General features: G+C 34.3%; 1 protein-coding gene across 1 annotated transcript in view; it reads right to left on the bottom strand.

Moving 5' to 3' along the window:
* The window catches only part of LOC149775789 (syntaxin-like), a 124,003-nt gene that overhangs the window by 30,716 nt on the left and 67,823 nt on the right, over positions 1–25,464 (bottom strand). The window contains exons 4-5 of the mRNA XM_089943548.1: positions 21,636–21,710; positions 1,187–1,260 (exon numbers count right to left, since the gene is read on the bottom strand). Of these exons, the coding sequence (XP_089799674.1) occupies positions 1,187–1,260; positions 21,636–21,710 (149 nt within the window). The remainder of the gene's footprint in view (positions 1–1,186; positions 1,261–21,635; positions 21,711–25,464) is intronic.

Raw genomic sequence — 25,464 nt, 5'->3', positions numbered from 1 at the left:
AGTGATGAGGTTATTTACATGTGCCTGTCAGTGTTTTCACACACTAATTCAGTCATAATAATTTCTGTGCTGCAGCACACATTACATGCATATTACACTTTTCTCTTCTTGTAACAAATCCGTTTTTCTTTTCTTTTGTAGTAAAGATGTAAATAATATACCACAATTATATAAAATAATTCCATAAATTCACTTGTCTTCTGGATAAAACTTATTGATACTGATGTGCTAGACTTGTTTTTTGCAGCCTTGGAAAATATTTCTTTTGTATTCCTTTTTGTAACCACTGATTTTGTGGGCTCAATGATCAATTTGTTTTCTTTTCACCCATTTGTTTCTTCCTTTTAATACAACTGGAAATTAGTAAAGTTCTCTTTAACACATTAACTCCTGGAGGTTTTTGTCGTTTTCATCTGAAATTTGAGCAGGAAACACCTTTTGAAAGCTATTTCTGAATACATCCTAAAACACCAACTTCTAGGTGATCTTCCCAAAACATTGTTGTTGTGGGGTTTAACGCCATTTTTCAGCACACGATAGGCTATACATGGCGGCCAGTATTAATGGTAGAGGAAGAACCCTGGAAAACCCCAGAAAGAACCATCAACCCACGAGAAGCTACTGGCAAGCTTTCTCCCATACCCACATTGGCTGAATCCGAGAGTCGAACTGGTGCGGACAGAGGTGAGATGGTCCAAAAACATACTGCTCAGTTGTGTTAGAAACATCGTTTTCATTGGCTATTTGGCTGATGCATGAGCAGAAGGGTAAAAGTTGGAGTTTTTTGTTTGTTTTTTTGCTTAATGGACCCATTAGTTTTGTATTGAGACCACTCTTTATTCCAAATGCCCATCTTATCCTACTTTTTGCAGTTCATACCGGTCTGCCTTAGATCTGAGACCAAAAAGTCTAAAATCCGGACACAAAATTGGAAAGCTATTTCTGAATACATCCTAAAACACCAACTTCCAGGTGATCTTCCAAAAACATACTGCCTAGTTGTGTTAGAAACATCAAAAACAGATGACGATGTTCAGAGCATAATCTCTGATCTACCAGCACATATTGTGATAGTAAAGAAAAATCTCTGTTCCTTGTAACTGGATGACCTTCATACAATAAGAAATAGTGTTTTTCAGCTTTTCAGCTTTGGACTATTTGAAGCCAAGATTAACATCAGACTCACCTGTGTTTTTCGTATCCTGAGATCTGCTGATGATCTGTGAGAATGTTCTTCTTGTTCTATATTTTGTTCAATTGCTGAAAAGAAAAACAAACAGAGTAAACTGATGATGATAAATACTCCGTAAAGTGAGCTTTGTAAAGATCAACATTTGTAGAGAATGTGGCTAATTTTGTGTCTAGTACAAACTGCCCTGTATTATTTAAAATCTATATAAAATATAGGAGGGGAAATTTCCCATCCACGCCACTTTAAAAAGTCACTAATGCTGTACTGTCTGGAAAAGATATCCAGAAATTCAAGACAAGAAACACCCTTTCTTTCTTGTTAACACCTATGTGTCAAACCAGCTCTAATATTCTTGAGCAATAAGATTTTAATCAATGAGGCAGCAATACTGAATGTAAGATTGGTCCCATTTTCACTTAGGACAAAGTAGCCATCATTAGAAGACTTCTTCCGGTGAAAACTCCATGTTGATATGACCATCTGGTCCGGTTAATTGCTATGATTTTCAATATTCACACTGTGAAAGCAATACTTGAGGTCAAATTAGTACCAATTTCATTCAGGACAAACAAGACATCTTAATTAGTATTTCAGCGAAAACCACATGCTGATGTGACTTCCACTTAGGTGGAGTATCAATAACAAGATTTTCAATATAGTTGCCGCTGGGTGTCACATTGCATCATTTTCATTATGTACCAACTAAACATCATTTCATAAGAAGTCTTCTGGTGAAAAACCAATGCTGATATGACTTTCCATCAAGGAGGATCAACAATAAGATTTTCAAGTTGGCATCTGTTGCAGCCATAATGGATATCAGATCAGCAGAATATTTAAGACCAGCTTAACACCTTCAAAAATTCTGGTGAAAACCCCATGTTGACATCCCTTTGTCATCATGAGGAATATTAATAACAAGATTTTCAAGATGGCTGCCAGGGTGGACATATTGAATCTCACATTGGCACTATTTTCATTTAGGTTGAACAAGTCATCATGTGGAGTATTTTTTTGAAAACCCAATGTTGATATGACCATCCATTCAGATGGAGCTGAGCTAATAAGATTTACAAGATGGCTGTTGTGGTATCCATATTGGATGTTTAATTAATTAACCCCTACAGGTGTTTGTCATATTCGCCTGAAATGCGAGTAGGAAACACACTTTGGGTGCTATTTCTGAATACATCCTAATAAATAACGACTTCCAAAAGATTTCTGGTTAAACTAATGTCTAGTTGTGCAAGAAATTTGTTTTCCACTGGCTATTTCTCTCACACATGAGCAGAAGGGTAAAAGTTGGATGTTTTTCTGTTGTTTTTTTTGGGTTAACAGACCCATCAATTTTGTATCCATACGATGTTTTATTCCAAATCCCCATCTGATCCTACTCTCTGAAAAGGTTCACTTGTCTGTGTGCAGTTCATACCAGTATGCCTTAAATCCGAGTCCAAAAAGTCTAAAATCCAAACACAAAATCGGATTCTGACAACAGCTGAAATTTTGGTGGAAAAGAAATCGGGTTAAAAAAAAAGTTTTTCCTTTGTATTTTGTGTAGTGTAACAGGATAGTCCAGTTTCTTTGATATCATTCTAGAGCTACATCTGTCTACCGTCTTATAATACCACCCACTTTAGTGTATCTTAAATGACCCTGATACTAGAGAATTTGGAAGTCTTTTGGTCTGCGAATTCATCCCAATGTACTTTGGTCTTCCCACAATATCCAACAGTACAAACACTGAAAGATATTGGGCAGGTATGAGATACATTTCCATAACAGTGCCATGCCAACTGGATAATTTAGCTGGCAGTAACAGACAGACAAAGCTGGGTTGAAAAATATTTTCTTAATCCCTTGTCTTGGGACTTATTTTGACACACACACACACACACATTCTATGTATCAATTTAAATAGTTGTGTTAACCATTTCTGAGAGTCAGATCATTCCTTTAATACTGTAAACAGTATATGATTGGCAGACAAAAACAAGAAGCACTCATGAAATTGGATTCATTTTAATCCACAATTTATCAAGCGCAAGAAACAGATTTAGTTTCAAGAGAAGCTTCAGTTTGATTTTTCTACTGGGCTTAAAGAATTTGTTAGCATCTGCAAAGGACATCATGGAAAATAACTTTTCTTGATATCAAGATTACAACATCATTTCTAAATCTGGCAACTAGCCAATCAACTTGAAGTGATCAGCAGACCAATCTCATCTTATATACATGTCTTATATACATGTGGGAAACTCATGTTACATAGTAACATATTACAACTATTGATGTACTGATTGCCTTTTGCAATCAATGTTTCCACTCCAATTTTTTATTTTGTTTTCAACTTCTTTTCTTAACTTCATATTCTAACATGCCCAATTTGATCTTTTCCAAGCATCATGACACAAAGTCAAAAGAATCCAAACTGAAACTGAATCGGAGAATTTTCATAAGTATGACAAACACATTTAGATATTTATATGCATTAGTGATCTGACATTGGTGAAATTCGAGTTAAAGACTATTTTAGATGAATTCTTTTTTTTTTAAATTAATGACTAAAAAATTATGAATTCATAAATTTGTAAAATGAATGGTCTTAAAGTTAATTGAATTATGTATTTTTGAATGAAAATTAAAGGCAGTGAAACCAAAATTTTCAAGTTGGGGTTTTAACTATTGCATAAATTGGGGAGTTAGCAGTATAATAATTCAAATTAGTGTAACATTTCTGAAATGTGATTTAACTGTCTGCAGTGCCTGTCCTTGCAGTGACTGTTATATATCAGATTACAATCATATTATCTTTAATCTAATCCAAGATTATATGACCCGACTTATGTGAACACAGACAATAGGTTTTACAAGAATGAGAACAACCCAATATGTATACTTCACTTTAGGAGTAAAATAATTTCTAGATACTGAGAAAATGCCCTAATTTCCATGCATGTTTTTACAAAACAGATGGACTGTGGACCTGAACAATGTATTTTAGTGGGCAATAACTGGGAGTGGGAAAGCATTACCAGACGTGCCTAAAGTGTAGTGAAACAAATCACTACCCTCAACTATCAACACAAGGAGCAACTTAAATATCACTTGTGCATTATTTGGCTACAAGCAGTCCAAGTGCCATGGAAATAATTAGGTTTATGATCAAGTAGTCATTTCCTTTACTACATTTAATAACTATCAAGTCCATGCCGAATAACTGCGTGTCTAAAGACTGATTTCAGAAACCCTCTTGCAAATGAGACCTGAGTAGATTCTTATTGCAAAAGCTGTGTATATGATAGATCTACAATTGCCAATGAAAGCAGTAATGTCAATAAAAAAAGCACATAAAATCAGTACTCTGCTAAATGAGGATGATTTACTTGACTTGTATCCAATTCATATTTACCTCCCGTACTGACCCAAAATGCTTGTAACGTGCTGCACCAAGGATTCTGAGGTAAACGTATGCAAATTGGTCACCTAAACATCAGAGGAATATGAACTGCAGGTAAACTTGATCAAATTCAACTTATGCTGCTATCTGAAGAAAATAATATTGCAGTGCTTGGACAGAGTGAAAGAAAACTTGGGACTGATCTGCCAGACAATGCTTTTCAAACCAAACTTTCATTTTGTCTATGAGACAAAATGGATGAATCAGAAAGTCTGGTATTTAGGTGCACGAGGGTATAACGATGCATGTGTAGATGCTGGGAAGATTTGAGAGTTAATGATTTTGAAACCATATGGTTTTTTAAAGTTTAAATGAAGAATAGCACAAAAAAATCTTGCTGGTCTCTGATACAGGAATCAAAATTCTACTATAAGATGCAATGAAATATCTGAAGATCAGATTGAAAAAGTTCTAACTTAAGAAATGGAATTATACCTCTTTGGTGACATTAACAGAGAAAGCATTATACCTCGTTTGTGACATTAACAGAACGGAAATTATATCTCTCTCTTTGGAAAGGGAATTATACCCCTTTGGTGTCATTAACAGAAAGGGAATTATACCTCTTTGGTGACATTAACAGAAAGGGAATTATACCCCTTCAGTGACATTAACAGAAAGGGAATTATACCTCTTTGTTGACATTAACAGAAAGGGTTGTTGTTGTTGTTCTAGGGTTTAACGCCATTTTTCAGCACAAGATAGGCCATATATGGCGGCCAGTATAACTGGTGGAGGAAGAACCCTGGAAAACCCAGAAAAGAACCACCGACCCACGAGAAGCTACTGGCAGGCTTTCCCACGTACCCACGCTAGTAACAGAAAGGGAATTATACCCCTTCAGTGACATTAATAGAAAGGGAATTACACCTCTCTGGTGATATTAACAGAAAAGGAATTATACCCCTTTGGTGTCATTAACAGAAAAGGACTTAAACCTATTTTATAACATTAACAGAAAATGAATTATACCTCTTTGGTAACATTAACAGAATGGGAATTATACCTTATTTGTGACATTAACAGAAATGGAATTATACCTCTTTGGTGACATTAACAGAGAGGGAATTACACCTGTTTTGTGACATTAACAGAAAGGGAATTATACCTCTCTGGTGACATTAACAGAAAAGGAATTATACCTCTTTGGTAACATTAACAGAAAGGGATTTACATCCATTTTGTGACATTAACAGAAAGGGAAATACACCTCTCTGGTGACATTAACAGAAAAGGAATTATACCCCTTTGGTGACATTAACAGAAAATGAATTATATCCATTTGGTAACGTTAATAGGAAAGGAATTATTATACCTCTTTGGTAACATTAACAGATTGGGAATCATACCCCTTTGGTGACATTAACAGAAAGAGAATTATACCTCTTTGGTGACATTAACAGAAAGGGAATTATACCTCTTTGGTGACATTAACAGAAAGAGAATTATACCCCTTCGGTGACATTAACAGAAAGGGAATTATACCTCTTTGGTGACATTAACAGAAAGGGAATTATACCTCTTTGGTGACATTAACAGAAAGAGAATTATACCCCTTCGGTGACATTAACAGAAAGGGAATTATACATCTTTGGTGTCATTAACAGAAAGGGAATTATACCTCTTTGGTGACATTAACTGAAAGGGAATTACACCCACTTTGTAACATTAACAGAAAAAGAAGTATACCCACTTTGTAACATTAACAGAAAAGGAATTACACCCACTTTGTAATATTAACAGAAAAGGAATTATACCTCTTTTGTGACATTAACAGAAAAGGAATTACACCCACTTTGTAACATTAACAGAAAAGGAATTATACCCACTTTGTAACATTAACAGAAAAGGAAGTATACCTCTTTTGTGACATTAACAGAAAGGGAATTATACCTCTCTGGTGACATTAACATAAAGGGAATTATACCTCTCTGGTGACATTAACATAAAAGGAATTATACCTCTTTTGTGACATTAACAGAAAGGGGATTATACCTCTCTGGTGACATTAACATAAAAGGAATTATACCTCTTTTGTGACATTAACAGAAAGGGAATTGTACCTCTTTGGTGACATTAACATAAAGGGAATTCAGTACACACATTTTTAATGTCAGCACTCCCAATGAGATTCATCAAGCAGATATTTTGTTTTTACCACATGATACTATTAAAACCCGTATACGTCAATCACACACAAATATGCATTATCTGTCATTGACATTGCAAGTAGATATAAAGAAGCAGAACCACTATCAACTAAAACAGCAACTGAAGTTGCATCTGCTTTTGAATGAATTTATCAATGCAGATCCAGACCACGTGTTGTTTTACCAGAACCTCCCAGTCCATTAAGAAAAACAGTCTTATGTCTGGTCACAGGATCATATACCGATGGTGCTGATGAAAATTTTGATATTTGATTATTTTTGTAATAAATATCCTTGATTTCAACATCGGCAGATTCAGAATAACTAAGCAACTTTTCTTGTTTTATTCACCATTTGCTCCATGATGCATCAGAACTGATATGTAGCTGTTCTAGCAATCCTTAATTTTTTAAATATAAAATGAATCTGTGGCAACTCTAACAATGGCATCAGGAAATCTATTTATCATCAATAATAAATTTATTGAAATGCACATGAACACTTTAGATCTTAAATGAGTAAACTGGTGACTCACCATCAGTGTAACTCACAATTGTACCTAATTTAGTTCCGTCTGATATATTAACATTACTTCGACTTATGTGTTTCTCTGTTGTATCAGTAATTATAAATCAAGTTCAGCATCATCAATAATTAATCTTGTACAATGTCGTTTATGATCATATTATCCTCCTTGTGTAAATTTAATAATTATTTTTCTGCCAATATCTTTATTTTATTCTCAAAATCAGTTATATCAGGATTTTTCATCATCAGAATATTTCTTTTGTTGTGGTAACCAAAAAACTTGTTTCTGCAGACTATATGATATATCTGCTTCACTTACAATCAATGATATCAATATTTTTACATCAAGCATGTATTGTAATAAAAGTGTTGGAGCCCAACCCCATTTGCTAAAATGTTTTCCAAACCAAATAGTGACATATGGATGAAGGTTTTTTGGTGCAAATTCAAATGACTCGACATAAGCAAATACAGGAAGGTCAAAATCTGGTAAAGGTCCAATTATTGCAACTCTGGTCATCTCATGTGTTGGATGTCCGAATCTCTTAAAATATGCAGAACACTCTTCCATTCCAAGAAAACTTCCTGGATAACATGCAACCATATCAAATGTGATAACACCTTTATAATCATATTTAATATTCCACAATCCATGTCCGTATTCCACACAACTGCGATGTATTTCTTCAAGAAATTCCAACCGTGTTGGTTTCCATGAATTTTACGTCTGAGCAAAATGAGCAGCAACTAATGGAACAGTAAAACAATTACTCAGTAACTGTTCAGCATTGTCATGGGTATATATCAATGCAAGATTTTTCATTTCTTCATGGAGAAATTCTGTAAGATAAATATATCCATTTGGTCGAACAAATGGATCATTCCATCATCGGAATGTTGAAAGAGCTACACAGATACAAGATCGATTTTAATGATATTTCTGATTAAATCAAACATATCACTGTTATAGAACTTAACAGTTTGATTTTGTGGAAATGTTGTTATAGCCGAAGTCCATGCATGTGCATTATCTCACTTGGAGCTCCTTTTGATTATATTTCGATTCATACAAAATCTCTCTGGTTATTGTTTTTACAATTATTGGAAATTTTAGTTTCTTTCCCAGTTCAGTGATGTCTTTGACAGATGCTCCGGTATCTTTAACTGATTCTGCCCACTCATTTATTTTTTATGTCTTAGAGCTGTTAAACCATTTCCACGTATTGCGTTTGTAAAGTGTTCTGTAACTTGCTCAGCTACACAATTTATTTTTGAAAATTTCATTGGTTTGAAATCATCAACAGTAGGTTTATCATTCAGCGGATATATTACATAAATAACAGCAGTCACAGGATACATTCGTTCATAATACAATTTGTCAATACCAGTCAACATCAGTGGTTTGGAATTTTTATTTAACCCATTTTATCCTGAATATGACTATAGTCGTAATACCTCATTCTATCCTCAATACGCCTGCGGTCGTAATATCCCATTTTATCTTTAATATGACTACGGTTGTATTCTACTATGTATGTGTGTAGTGTCTCTAGAAATATGTGTTATACAACACAAATATTTGTGTACTTCTTCACCAACACAGGAAATGGTTAAAGTATGCATATACAGTGAAATTTTAGAAAAACATGGTTGGAAAAGAAATTGTTGGCTTGAAAATCAATCGATAAAATGATGGACGACAATTCAGATGTAAACAGGAATGTTGATAGCAAGGGTGACAACACTATTTGGATGATTCTGATGATAATATTGACTTTAATGATGGGTTAGAATTGAATCAAGTTGATGAAAGAGATGATGCATATCTTCAAGCACTTTTCAAGTGATTCGGAGAAAGAAGCTAACTTTGAAGGCTTTCACGAGGAATGGGTACAGGATGATTTTTCCAGATTAAATCATCCCATAGTAACTAAAAGTAATGTTGTGCATCAGCTTCTGCTGGTGTTGAACAGTTGCCCCTTCTATCAATTTAAATCATGGCTGCAACCGATGTGACAAGTTTTCATGAGAAAGTGCACACTGAAGTACATGTTCTTGAATGTGAAATAAACAAATTGTTCCAGGTGTTTTGTCAAAATTTAGTAAAATTATTATAATTTTGAGCTAACTGTGCTAGAAACTTGAAATTTGGACCAAAATACTAGAAACAGATTTATCTTTATTTTATTCACATTCTATTAGGAGCATTTCATTCATTTTGATGAACAAAAGTTTCATGGAACATCATGGTATGTTTTTTAATTGGTTTTTTCTTTCTTCCAAGTCATATTTCAAAATACATTTGTGAACAATGTACATTGGTAAATGATAACAAAACATATACCACTGTGTTGCAAATTTTGTTACCTTTTCAGAGATACACAGTTTTATATACTTTAAAAAAGAAATAACAATGTTACTACATTTTTAGTAAACATGGTGAAGGTCATCACAATTTCTGCTGCTGCTGCTGCTGTATGCTCTATTTTACCACAATGTATTTAAAACTGCTTCTCAGGAATCAGGCACTGCAGTTGAAATTGGTAAACAGACCAAATTGATAGGTACACTTACAATTAAAACCCAGGAGGCACTTGAGGCATAAATGTACATTAGATATATCCCTGTTGAGCCTGATTAGATTTTTCAACATCAACTTGATAACTCCCATCAATTACATCACATACAAGATTAACTGTGATCATTGATGTTATATTAACAATTCCTGGTGAAATATGTCTGCTACCACCATACAGGTTATTATCATATTCTTATGTCACTTGTTTAGGCTCAAATAAACAGTAACACAAGAAGCAGTGAAAACAAGAAGCTTTGAAAAATATACAATAATTCATTATCCTGGAAAAATTCAGTAAAAATGAAAAAATTATGAACTTAAGGTTTTATAGAATCAAATCCAAAAATAATCCAAGAACAATCCAAGAATAAAATTTTAGTAGTCCTAATAACAAAATGTTCTACTGATTTCATGTTCAAATCCCAATGAAGAATCCAAGATGGAAGACAATGACATATGCTGTAATCTGTAGTGTAGAAGTCTACAGTTCCTTGTAGAAATAAGAATTATCACTCTGGCTTCTGATAGATGAATACACTGTTACCAAAATCTGTCCTTGTTCCACAATATTACATAAGCACATGTATCTCCCAGAAAAATAACAGAATTAATCCTTTTGAATCCAAGCAATTTGAAATAACTCCAAAAAACCAAGTCATTTGAAATAACTCCAAACAAAATACAACTGACAGTTTAACAGCCCAGCTTCTACTGAGATTAATTCTCCAAAACATGGGTTATATGGGCTTTCTAAAACGTAAACAAGGGTCATGTGATCAGCTTCTGGAAGTTTACAGAAGCAAGTACTTGTTACAGATCACATTTACCCAGTGTGACCCTGACGAAATCCAATCATTTTTACTCAAAGAAATAAAAAAAATAAAAAATTGTTTATATCTTAAGGACAAAGTTCCATCATGACCTTGGAAACAACCAATCATTAAAATAGAATTTGTTTGCGAAAGTTGCTACAAATTCTGAAACAAGGTCAGGATTTAGATCAACACCTGGTGTTTATAAACTAACAGTCAAGGTCAAACTACTCTGAAAAAAAGTATCATCTCTAGTGAATAAATTTACATTTCAATATCATGTAATGAAAAATAAAAAATTGTAAAACTGACAAACAATTAAATTGAAATAAATGTATATTAAATCAGATATAATTAAATCAAATATACATAACAGTATCTAAGAATACCTGGAGGTGGTGCTATTTTTTTGATGTGATAATTCGTGGGAAGAATATATTGATAATATTAACGACTGATTTTTTTAGCCCGTCTGTGGTAAATCCTGGTATTACAAATGTTAGTAAACTGTTTCAGTTATTTTATAATGATTAAACAACTGTTTAAGGATTGTTGTATGGGGTTTTGTATGATGATCAACAAATTCATCATTACCGTAGCGAATCACTGTTTCAACAACAACTTTGCTGATATAATTAAGATCTGATATAACCTGGTTTAGATGTTGTATCATTTCAATAATCTGTTGTTTTACTTCGTTATTGCAGTATTATGTGATACTGGAAAATAAATTTTGCATGTTATCAAATACACATGTACTCAGGTTTAATATCATTGGAAAGTGATTTGATAAATTTTTCATCAATGAATCATTCTCATATTCATCTAAATTTCTCCGTAATTTATAAATCATTTCACCATCACAAGCATAAAATCCAAATCTAATACTAGTTGGAGATTTCCATGGTTCTCTTTTTCAATATTCTGGAATATTCATATATATTTCATTGTTTGTGAAGAATTCATCACATCGTGGTACTAACGGTCCTTGATAAACAGGTGCTCTCTCTGGTCATACTAATAAGGTTCTGATTGATGATTGATATATATCATTGATGATCGATATATATCAATGGCGTATTCTAGTGAGCTTACTTCTATCGCGGCTGATAATGATGGTTCATGAACAGTGATAGCGATTTTGGATTCTTTTCATGTTATAGATTTGATTCTGCATTGGAATTCATTGTTGATTTGTTCGATCTGATAACTGCCTGTATGTACTCACAACATTCCAGTCTTGTGTTCCATATGGTTTATTTTTAAATGAAAATACCAGAGAATTATTTGCTTGCAACCTACCGTATGAATTTGATCCAAAACTTAGCCAGCTATGATATACTCAATTGTGCTAGTGCTATTTCTTTTGTTGGAAACACAGTTGGAAAGCTAACACTAAGTTCAGGATTGGCTGAGCTTGCTGATATCATCATGGTTTTTGATGGAGTTGTATTAGAGATGACCTGCTGTAGTAATTCATATGATGACATTATTATTTGTTAAACCAGAGGTCTAATTTCGTTTTTTTCAAGATTCAGATAGTCATTCCTAAAGGTACATTTGTGCCTTCATGGTAAATCCTAATCATTTCTGCGAATTCCTGATCTGATATTATTCCATTGCTAAGACCCAATGATATCGATGAAGATAATTTGGAGCATGCATAAGTATTGCCATGGACAACTTCATTGTATACTCATGTAATTTATCAATGGTGCATGTGGATACTTTTTATGCGATGATATTAAGAATACCAGCAATGCCAGTTATAACAGCAACACCAATTCTCATTGCTGGTGCTATCATGTACGACGCTAATGCTCCAACAATAGTTACAGTTCCAGCGATGACCATGAATCCAGAATTTACAATTACTAATATATCAGTAACAATGACACGTCTGAGGTAGTTTTTTTGTTTTACTGTATACTCGTCGATATTTTTCAGTTGGGTATGCCACAAACATACTTGTTCGAATCTGTATTTGTTTACAAATTTTAGATCTGACAATTGTGAAATCATATATTCTAATTACATGTACTAAGTAATCAACTGATGTGTTTCAGCAACAAATTCCACACACGACCAGCAAGATGCTGTGGTTAATTTTTTTTATCAGATGATTCCAGCATAAATGTTTCTTTGTCTGCTTTATTTAACACAATAGACATGGTTCCAGAAAAATTATCGGTTGAATGATGCCATAGATACGAGGTAAATATACTTAATTTTGCACCGCTGAACACAGACAGCCTATACACATGTGACTTCTATGTTATATTTGATAGTATTATTTTGCTGTGACCATGTTGATGATCCTGATGATACTGTGTATACCACATTGATGATCTGCTTGTGAGGAATTTTAATCAGATTAAATTTTTAACAATATCAGGAATTCCACTGACAATTTTTTTCTAATATCATTGATATTCCTCTGCGCTATCATGATTAGCTCTGAAAATGATTTAGGATCTCTGATAACACGTAATCGTTGATTAATCATTTCAATATCTGATATAGCTGTTTTAATATTGCCTAGTTTTGTGTTAATTTCAGAGAGTTTTACATAAACGAACAACAGACTTCCAAAGAAATCATCTGTGATTTTACTGAGATTTTGAAAATTTCTACAAAGATCTGAAAACATTTTTACGTGAATGTCATACTCAGATCACAGTGTGGTTTATTTGGTATCTACTGTAGTATAGTTAGTGTCTACATATTTTTTCTTACGCCATCTTTATCGGATGTTGGTTCTCTTAAAACAACTATTTTATTTCTATTCATGTTGAGTTCACCTGTTATAGTATCACCAGTGGATCATAAGTGATTAGCAACACTTTTTATAATTTCATTTCTGATAGTTGCGATTGGTACATTTGAGTTTCTGATTCTACCACATCATTAAATACTGGAATGTTATCTGTGGTAGCACTGACAACTCTACTATGTCAACCCACTTAGTACTTATTATTTGTCTTTAAAACACCATATTTATCCTGAAAATAACAACTTCATCCCGGTTAACTCCAGAGAGGTTCATAAGATCAGCAAGATCATCTCTAGTTGCATAATTCAACAAATCAATACCATCTTTTTTTTCTGGTCTTTGACAGAAGATCTTCCATAATATCAACCATTATATGATTAGTAAATATTTAAAAAAGAACTCGTGTACGCATGTACAACCTTATGAGGTGCATCAGAAGATTTTGACACAGCGTCGAGTACAGCAATTACTTCACGGCCACATATTGGTGGATCAGTTATTGTTTGTGTTGGTAATGTTGAATACCAGATGGGTGTGTTCTGAAGATGAGTGGTTTGCACTCTGCCAACATATTTTTAAAATTCTTTTGGTGGTGCCAGTCCATATGAATAGAAATAAATAATTTCAAGTGGATCAATCGCATATGCAACCCAATGAGTACCTGGACCTGGAAGAAGGGGGGGGGGGGGGTCAGCTTATCCGTGGCCATTGTCTAAACTTGATAGATTTTAGGTCTTTTTGTTGACTACTGTAATGGCTGTAAATCTTGGGACAAGAAACAATAATTTTTTCTGTGTTCTAAGACATAGGCATGTAAAAAAAGGTAACTTTCGGTGACCCGACAATTATTAAACTGTTATAAAGTACTATGATTAATTTTGTTATTATTTTGCATGTGCAATTATCTGATGTCTCCAACACGAAGTTAAATAAAGGTAAATATAGACTTCATAATTTGCGGGCCAGTTGAGTTTACCAGGGAGACCATACTCAACTATAATGTACAATATTTACACAGTGCAAAGCATGCATAGCGTCACTTAAATCCTTACTTATTCCCAAACATAGATGCAGATTTTGCTTTATTCATTGTTTCAACCAAATTGCATTCTTCCAGATAACATTTCAACTAGTCGGTGTATCTCGTTTTGCGACAGAAGTACAGACCAGTTGTTCATTGTTGTTGTTGTTCTAGGGTTTAACGCCATTTTTCAGCACAAGATAGGCTATACATGGTAGCCAGTATAACTGGTGGAGGAAGAACCCGGTAAAACCCAGGAAGAACCACTGACCCACAAGAAGCTACTGGCAGGCTTTCCCACGTACCAATGCTAGCCGAGCCTTGGACTTGAACCCACGCAGACAGAGGCGAGATGGCAGTGATCCAGAACTGTGAGTGCTTTAGACCACTCGGCCACTCAGGGCCCCTCAGTTAATCATTAAAACCCTGAAACTGGCTTGTGATAAGTGGGAATTTTGACCATTATACCAGTTTCATGTAAAATTCAAACCTAAGAGATGGATTAAATTTTTTAACCAAAATGTGTCCTACATACTGACCCTACAGTCCAACCCAGGGTTTTCACTTAAGGACAGGAGAAGCATAATGCATTATTAAAATATATGAATCAATGAATTTACAAACTTTTTTTTACTGCATGGTTTGCCTTTTTTTTGTGGAAAGACTCTCTGCAACCATGAACCTGTGATTCCAAACACATGTATTCAACATCAGGAGTTACTTCTCTTGCATTCCTTCACACACACGCATGCATGCACGATGACAAAAGCCAATTTTCTAAGTTTGATTAATAAATACAACCAGAGATAGCCCTTAAAGTGCTGACACTCAGCTAATTAAATGCAGGATCACCTAATTAATAATGCATGCATATCACTCATTACTGAACTCATCCAAGTTCTTGATGATACAAGCATACATTCCATGTTTAATCAAAATTATAACCATCAAAGTGGCAACAATATCAGCCATTCAGATGCAAGATGCCTCATTAGTATGTGGGAATAATGTTTATTATCTAACTTGTCAAAAATGGATCATAATTGTATCTAAAATATTGCCTACAGAGAGGTAACAAGGTCAGCTCAGCAGGTGCAAGATCACCTCATAAATATGCATGGCTCTTGCTCATTTGCAATATGTGCCCACAATATAATTCTTGATAAAACTGCCCCACCCAGAGGCAAAACCCTGGGAAACAATGGAATGTCATAATATTATATACCAAATATGAATCAGGTTAGGAGTTACTGACATAGAAATGCTGGTAAAAACTGTAACCAGAACTGTGCAGTCAAACCACATGTCACAGCAGCCCAAATGATGTATGGAATCATCTAACTCACCTTGCAAATGTATGGTGAAATAATGAAATTGTAAAACTGAGAACAAGTACAAAACAAAATCAGAGCTGAGTTCATTCCAAAATTATATCTTATTTGGCATGACTGATTCCTGCAGGAAAAAAATAAATAAAAGTCTCTAACATGCATTCCACACAAAAAGTATACCCAACCCTGCTAGACTTATAGAGAGACACAACCGATTCCTGATATATAGCATTAGACTAAAAGCTTGTGACTGCTGGCACAACTGTGCTTTTACTTTGTCAATAAGCTATACCAAATTTGATTACTAAACTGCCTACAGTTAGATCAAGCAGACAAAATGGACTTGAAATAAATGGATTCAGAGGATAATTAAATTGATGTTTGATTCACCCAATCTTGGCTTTCTCCACTGCTAAGGAAAATGTCAGCTTCCATCCTATTAACACAGAGCAAATTTTTTGGGAAAGTAATAGTTGTATAATAATTCAGAAAATATGTTATTTTTTAAAAATGTGTTGTACATGTTTTGTGGATACAATGAAAAGACGAAAATTCTGATTATGTTAAATGCATTTAATGTTACAGTTTTAACTAAGGTTTAAAAAGTACTTGTATCTGTAAGCAGGTACAAATATAAGCCATATAAAATCAGTCATACAATGAAAGGTGAAAAGGTGTCACATGTGTGTCATATTAGCCAAAGAGTCTGGAGGACAGTGGTATTTGTTGGGGTTTGTGCCAGACCATAAAAGTTGGATGAATCAAGTGCAAAGTGGCCAGGACACACAATTCATATGGTCAAAGTTAAGTTCCTACGTAAAAGGCTATCTGAAGCATGTACTGATGGTAATGGACATGTATGAGACTAATAGGAAACATAATTCCCTAATCCAAGTTGAACTTTAATTATTGGGAACTTGAATTATAGCCAGAGTTGTAATCTGTCAGTCAATGAATGTCCATACATGAATGAATCCTGCAATATACCTATAAAGTTTGATCAAATCATTGGGGATCAGTTAGTCGATTAGTAGAGGAGGTCAGTCAGTTTGATCAGTGAGTTAACACCTTAACTCAGCATGCCACATTTATGTGTTGTGAGGTTGTGACCTACTTCTGAGCTCTTTAATGTTAATATCATTTATGATGTAACAAAGTGGGTGGTATTATAGAAAAGTAGACAGATGTAGTTCAACAGTGATACCAAATTATGCAGACTTTTCTACTTGCATTACTAAATACAGTGAGTAAGAAAACTAATTTTTGACACTCCAATTTATTTAGGCCAAAAATACTGGTTTGAGAACCAGAGTTTGTGTCCAGATTTTAAACTTCTTGGCACAGATCTAAAGCAGACCAGTCCAAACTTCACATGGACTCTTTTGAGTGGTTTATCACAAGAAGTTTAAACTGCAATTGTGAATGGATGATGAGATAAGATAGCATGATATCCCACCCAGTCACATTATCCTGACACCAGGCTGACTAGTCCTAACACTAACCTCTTAATGCTGAGTACAAAGTGAGGCAGCTGGTAGTACCACTTTTGTAAGTCTTTGGTATGACTCGGCCAGGGTTCGAACACACAACCTCCCACTTCCGATGCGGATGCTCTAACCACTAGGCCACCAGAGCGGTCCGGCAAAACATAAACCTGGTGCTTATGCCATCGAAGTAAGCTTTAGAGGTAAATGAGATATATCTTAAACTGATCACATGAATTCGATACTTGAAATTCTGAAGTTAAATATTATGGACATTTTCAAGATTTATCATGTTTGTGGTGATGATGTCATAATCAAGTTTTGTCACATAATGTCAAGCTTTTAAAAAAAGTGATTGGTTATTGACATTAATGTGAAATAATAAAATTATACATCCAAACTCATAAATACATTCTCAAATTGAAAAAGTCATCAACTATACAAGTAACTTGACGTCATAACTGTTACGTGCCAAAATCATAAATTTATACAAAAATTTTCAGCTGCAATGTTTTGCCTCAAGTGGAAATGATAACTGTGTAGTGTAATTCATGGTAAAAGTCATAAAAAGAAATTGCCGATTTTACCTTTTTCACCACTTATACAATTAATTTTTGTATCAGAATATTATGTCTTGGATTCCTATAAAATACTGATAGCAACTGGAAAATGGCTGACTTAGTCACGATCAATTTTATGACATCATTACACATTTATGATAGTGTCAGATCAGATACAAAGCACATGGTTTGGAGGTTGTTGTAGGGTTTAACGCCATTTTTCAGCACACGATAGGCTACACATGGCGGCCAGTATTAATGGTGGAGAAAGAACGCGGGAAAACCCCGGAAAGAACCATCAACCCACGAGAAGTGACTGGCAAGCTTTCTCACATACCAACATTGGCTGATTCCGAGACTCGAATCCACGCAGACACAGGTGAGATGGCAGTGATCCATAACGGAGAACACTTTAGACCACTCGGCCGCTCAGGTTTGGATGAGTGAAAGACAAGTGTAAGGTGTATTTCTTTTTTAACCATTATTACCTCTCTCAAAATAATTGCCTCTGTATTGAATATTGCTCATGATAAGCAAAAATAGTCTTTTTAGTCATAAATTTAGGACTCAAATTATTTGGTAACCACTAGAAATTTGCTAATTATTTTCAAGAAATTTAGCTGGTACTGGATGCTTGATGTTCATGTCCATTGTTTATATATTAATCAGACTTTTAAATGCCCATAGCATTCTTAAAATTGCTTTGTGGATAATTTCAACACAGTAAAAAGAGTTGTTACATTTAAAAATTAAATACCATAGATATCATGTATATGCCATTCAAAATCTAAATTTTGTTTTCATGGTTCATCTTTGTCTGATGTTCTTAAATTTAAAGAACATTCTTTTTTACTTGTTTGGGAAGCATTGTGTGGCAGACATTCTGCAAGGAAAAAGAGCAGACAGCTGTCACAGTTAATCAGTACGAGTAAAACTTCAGACTGACTTCAAATTATATAGCAGAGATTTCACATGTACCCCATTTGAAACCTCCTAATTTAGTATCCATGGTTTGTCTCATCTAATTTTAAAAATTTTAAAAACCTTTTTATATAAATGGTTTGGGGATGATTTTGTAACAGTAATTCTTGAAGAAAAATAGAATACAGTTGTCATGTTTAATCAACATGAGTAAAACCTTTTTGCTGATTTCATATTAGACAGCCAAGATATCATGCACAGCCATTTAAAATCTCCTGCATTTACATTCTGTTGGTCTTATCCCAATCAATTCAGTTACAATTAGTGTGAAGTTGTGTCTTTGTGTAGATGGACAAATCAATTGTGTAATCAGGGTTCCAAATATCGAGATGAATTTTAGGCCTGTGCACCCAAAACATGCATTCAATACTGAATAGTAAATAATGGTTATACAACCAAATTTTGAATGCTGTTACAACGTATGCACCATAGTAAACAAATGAATTTGGAACCTAGGTTACACATATAAATGTACAATGCTTTCATTAAGCACAGTTATAAGGATCATCTCTATTCTAAATTTTAACAAAAAAATCAAATTTAAAAGTTGGAAATTCAGAATATTAAAGTTTATGAACAGAAATGGTGGTAATGTAACTAGGGATGGACAAGCAGGGAAATTTTGCCATATACAGGGCCAGGTTGGGTTTCTCCACGCTCACTTTGTTTTTCAAACCCTGATCTCTCGCCGCAATTTTTCTAAGTCTTTATGTTTTTTTTAAAATAAAAATTAATACTTGATGGTGGGAACTCAACCTGGCAAGATAAAAAAAAAATTATCTTAAAAATTTCCGAGTTAAGCAAAACCTGGCTGCAGCCGGGTTCCCATGTATCCCTAAATATAACATAAAAATTTTGTGTTGTAAATATAGATAAATGCTAACTTTAGCAACTCTTTTGGACTTTCATCCTAATCTTATGTATTGTTAACACCATTTTTCAGCACATGAAAGGCTTATACATTGTGACCAGTTTAACTGGTGGAGGTAGAACTTGTGAAAACTCTGGGAAGCTCCATTGGCCCAAAGGAAGCCACTGGCAAGCTTTCTCACATAACAACATTGGCCAAGTATGAGACACTCAAACACATGTGGACAGAGGTTAGATGACAGTGATCGGTAAATGCGAGTGCTTTAGACCACTTGCCACTCAGGGGACTCTGCAGCAAATTTAAGTGCCAAATGTAAAATTACACAGGCTCAATACAGTGGAGCTGCCATTAACTACAAGCATAGCCAAGCTGAAACACAAAAGATTAAAAAGTACATTAAGTGTAAGAGTGGTCAAGTTCTGACGAGTTTTACTATTTTAAAATGCAACACAGTACAGTCTGAAAACACAAAGACTTACAAACAAGCACAGATATAGTGCAAGTCAGTGAAACTGGCAGAACTATTGATGCACAGATCTTCATGAAGCAGAACAATGCAATGATAAACCATCACAAACTACAATGAAAACACATCTGACAAGAATTTTTTCTGTGTATTAACAACATTTGCCAAATTTATGCTTTCATGCCAGTGGAACTTAAAAAATGCACAAGATAACCAATACTTCTTCAAAATATAAAAACCTGCATTGTATTTGTGGATATTAGTCGTTCTAATAGCATGACAACTATAATTTTATGGTTCTTTTTAAGATAACAAACAAGAAAGACAACTGATATCCTGAAGTTTATGCAAAAGTGGAACTTGTATAATCTAAACCCTGAGAATTTTTATTCTTGGCGACTGCAGCACAAGAATGGATTTAGTATGGCCCCTTTATCGCTGATTAGCCACCAAGTATTCTGGTTACAAGACTATATGACATAAAATGTTGGTCCCTTTTGAAATTTGTTTACACATTCTCTTTAGCTGTTTCGCAAATGTAGCTGTTAAAGGTAGGCTACATTCATTTTATCTAAATATTAAAATCATTCTGTTCGTTATAGGAGATCTGTGAACTATAAGTTTTGTTTGATAAGACATTTCTCATCAGAAACATAATCTATGTTATTGAGACATCTGCAAGAAGAACAGAAAGTGCTAAAAATAAACCAACATACATTGTTAGATGATAAGGGATGACATCACGAGACCATAAGCATTTCAAATGATCAAGGAATGGAAAACTCCTGGACGTAACAGAGACACAAAAAAGCCATCCAAGCAGTTTGAGCGTAATAAACCTACAAAACTGAAAAATGAATGGATGTGAAAAAATAATGTTGAATTCATTACTTCAAACTGATGGTCATTCATTTGGACTGCCATCTTATGTATTTCACAACCAAAGTGAAAAAGCAAAAATGGCATCCAGTTACATCTACAACAATGTCTTGCATTATAAAAAAAAATTTTTTTTTTTACACAGCATGCATAAGGCAAAAAACCTCATTTCATACAAAAATAAATGAAAACAAAATGTTCAGATCCTATGTCAGATAAGTGTGTGTATGTGTGTGTGCTGGGGGAGGGATGGGAGACACTTGTGATGGGGAGGGGGACAGCACTGAATGGTGAGACACTGCATTCCATAGCGCTTTTGTACTTTGTAATCAAAGGATATACAGAATAAAAAGTCAATCTATAATGTGATACTTTGCAGCATGTCTTCTTCAAGACAACAAAAGAGCTAATACAATCTAATTCTCCTGATCAAAACACCAGAAAAATCATTATATCCAATTTAGATGTCTGCATCTGAATACATGTGTAGTTTGACAAAAAATACACTACTTGCTGTTAAACTTTGGGACTGAAATTTTCTCATCTTACCCTTTAATTTTGCCCTGACTTTATTTGCTGTCCGTTTGATGTCTGTCATAAGTTCTTCTAGCTCTTCTTTAGTTTCTGAAAAATAAAAATAAATTACTACATATGGAGGAACAGGATATCCTTAAATCATGGGTGAAACAGACAAAAAAATGTATGACATTCCAGAATACTAATTACTAACCTTGTAATTGCATAAAAAAAAGATATACTGTATATGTATAGACTTTAGAGAATGAACCAGGGTCAACCGGAAATTTTAAAAATACATACAGATATATATTACAGAGCAATACAGAATGAAAATTTCCAATGGACAATACTTCCTTCTCTGAAGTTTAGTGTAAAAAAATTCACAGGCACAGGTTTTTTCCCCAATGTAAACAAACACAAAAAGTGCTCCTATGCCATTTTGTTTTTACGGGTCAAAGATAATGTGGACAGTGAGGAATTTTTTTAGTACTGCAACATGTGTTTCCAACAAATCTTTTGACACCCCACCCCACCCACCCTGCAACACTCTGTTGCAAGCAAATTTGCTATTTTCATATTAGCATGCATAGATTATGTTTCAGCAGGTACATATATGTGAATTTCACTCTATTTTTTGTGCCTGTGTTCATATTAACTGTATTTTAGTGTAACTGAATGCACAGAAGAACCAAGATGCTTGTCAGTTATTTTACGATAGTAGTACATTCATTTAACAGGCTTAATTTTCTTCTTGTGCAATAATCCAAATGCATGACTTCTTTTCTGGCATTTGCTTGTATGCTTGTACCATCAGCCTCAACAATACTCAAACCCAAACGTTTTGTAATGGGATTTTTTTAATTGAAAAGCCACATATTGAAATTCAGTTACTGTACACACTCACTTATAAGTCGAGTCCAACGACAAATTGCACAGATCAAAAAATATTGTCCCATAATGTGACTGCAAATCTGGGTCTGTGCAGCTTGCAAGGAGTAATCAGCACAACATTAATGGATGGCAGATCAGGGTCTCTTGTTTGCAGATGAACTTGACTTATGCATGATTTGGATTTGGAGTTTTTTAATGTAGCTTTTAACAATTTTTCAGTCATATTGCTATGTCTGCAGTGTGGCAATTTACAGTGATGTCTAGCACTGGGGTATCATGCTGCAGACATGTAGCATAATGTTCCACCCAGTCACATTATCCTGACACCAGGCCAACCAGTCCTAACACTAATCTCTTAATGCTGAGCACAAAGCTAGGCAGCGAGTTATGCATAAATAAAGATAGTTATAATTTTATTAGAGTACTCAAAGAAGGCAAACCCATACCAACTTCTGCTGTGCTAAGTCAGATGCTCCAAATGAGTTAGTGATTCCAAAATAGCTGTCAAAGAAACAATCATATCTTTTTGTTGATTAAATTCATCAACCCATGGAAACTTCAATTTACAAGATACTATCAAGTAATCATAATGTAACATATGTTATGACCAAATTCAGTGATTGGCAGTATTGACAACAGTAGTGAAGTCATGGGATTAGTAAAGTGCAAAGTAATGCAAATTAACCTATTAGGATGTTACTTACTACCCCCCCCCCCCCCACCAATAGTATGGTAATTTGTATCTATGGTAGCACATGCAATGTTGGTCCAAAAAATGTTTTCAGTTAGCCAACCGTTCCTGTTTTTTGTTGCTGACCCAAGCACTTTTTCTCCCCAGGGTTAAAAACCCCACTGCCTACCTACCCTAATTTTAAAATCGGTGCAATAGGAAAAACACATTTTTTTGGGCCTTAGCCCCTACTAGTAACTGCCAAGTTTTGAACTTCAGCTCTGTAATGGGTAGAAACTTAATGTGTGGCTACATCTAAAATGCTACAGGATAATTTATGCTGTACAATTTTTCTATAATGTGGGCAATAGATCTTTCCTCTCTCTCTCTCTCTCTCTCTCTCTAAATCTTCATGTTTAAAGACTTAGGTGAATCTGATACAGCATAATGTACAAGTAATTAAGGTGTATGCAACTGCAGCTTAATAATGATGTGCCCCATCTGGGTCAATGGTTATAAATAAAGCACCAGTAAGCTGATTAAAGATCAATAGAACTGTTGTGGAAAATTCTCCAGGAACTGAATGGTGTACCATATTTACACATGTATTATAGGAAACAGATATAAGACTGCTGTCACATCCATATAAATTCACACACAAATCAAATCCACCTGCAAACACCATACCAAAGCATAATGAAGATTGGGTCTGGGCCTATGCATTTTTATAGAAATAATCAGTAGAACACACAACACAGACCCAAATCTGTATATACATTATGCAAATGCAGATATGGATCTATGCTTATAACTGGATCTGACAACATATAACAAGTGCATATATATGGTACACCAGCAGACCAAGTCTATTCTGCAGTTTATAAAACAAATTCTGATGCATAATATTATCTGAACAAAGCATATTTTTTAATTCTTTATACCATTTAAAGAATTTTAACATCAATAATATGTATCATATCTAACAGTCCTACTTATTTATATTTATTTGGAAGGCATTATAATCCAAAAGTCTTTCTTTTGTAATTATCTTTTACACATTTCATGTTTTTAGTCAGTGCTACATAGCCAGCATTGTGTTGATGTGCCATTAAACCCTATAAATAGTACATTAATGCATACTACTTACTCTACTTATAATCTAAGAAAATAGCATAGACCCTGATCTGCCAGTGCATCAAAATTGCACAGCTACGTCTATGCTGACATTTGGGTGCATTCTATAAATGGATATATAAGGCAGCAGCTGGAAGTTTATCCAGAACTTAACAGGGCCAGTTATCAAGTTACATCTGAGTGACAGTACTACCCTGAAAGTTAATGCAATAATCAAAGCCCTGATGAGATTTAATGAAACAATGTTTCTCTTCTTCCACGATACACATCAATAATTACTGGTCACTTTTATATCTGCAAACACCTTTAGGACAGGAAAATATGTGCGTTAAATACTGGAAGTCTGACTGAATGATTACAGTCTTCGTCAACTTGTACAGCCTTTCCCTTGTATAAAAAGACTTGGAAGAGAAATGAATGTACCATGCAAGAATCAATATCAAATAGCTACAAAGAGTTGAAGCTGATAAAGGATACATCAAACAAACGAATCTTGTTCAACAGCATATATCTCAACAAAGTTCATGATAACAATTTAACAAATTGATATTTTACCCTTTGGTTTTGAACTATTTGCATTTTTAAAACTCAGTGTTGTATTGTGCACAAAGGGTAAACATAAATTTATACCAGAACAAGTCTTAGCTAACTAGGCAGTAATCAAGCATTTTAGATTACATGGATTAGTGACCAAAAATCAGTAAGCATTTGATTATATGACTCTATCTGAGTTCAAAGAGCAACAGAGTTATCGTTTTATACATATTCCAGAACTTAGAACTTGTCGTCATGATAACACAGTTTATATTGAACATGGTATGTGCTAATGAGAAAGGTAATACACTGACAACTTTAAAGTCTAATCGCTGCAAAGTGAGGCTACAATGACTGTACAACTTTGTGCTCTATGAGATAATTCCAACAAGAGCAAGGTGTTACATATCACAGCTTTGTATAAAATATGCTACAAGACAAATGTACAAATGGTATCTGATAGCCTCTTGCCTGCTATACTGTTCTACCCTACCCATTCTTATCTCCTCCATTACACCTCAACTGATGCAGCCCCAACACCTTCATTGAACCATTACACATTTTGAAAGTTCAATCAAACCACATGACTTACTGTTTATGATCAATTAGAACATTGTAAAGCCTAATTTC

Source organism: Sinohyriopsis cumingii, chromosome 19, assembly GCF_028554795.1.
Source record: "Sinohyriopsis cumingii isolate HCF-2022 chromosome 19, ASM2855479v2, whole genome shotgun sequence".
In the NCBI taxonomy this organism is placed as follows: domain Eukaryota; kingdom Metazoa; phylum Mollusca; class Bivalvia; order Unionida; family Unionidae; genus Sinohyriopsis; species Sinohyriopsis cumingii.
The sequence above is the reverse complement of the archived record's forward strand: the minus strand, read 5'-3'. Positions and strand labels throughout refer to the sequence as shown.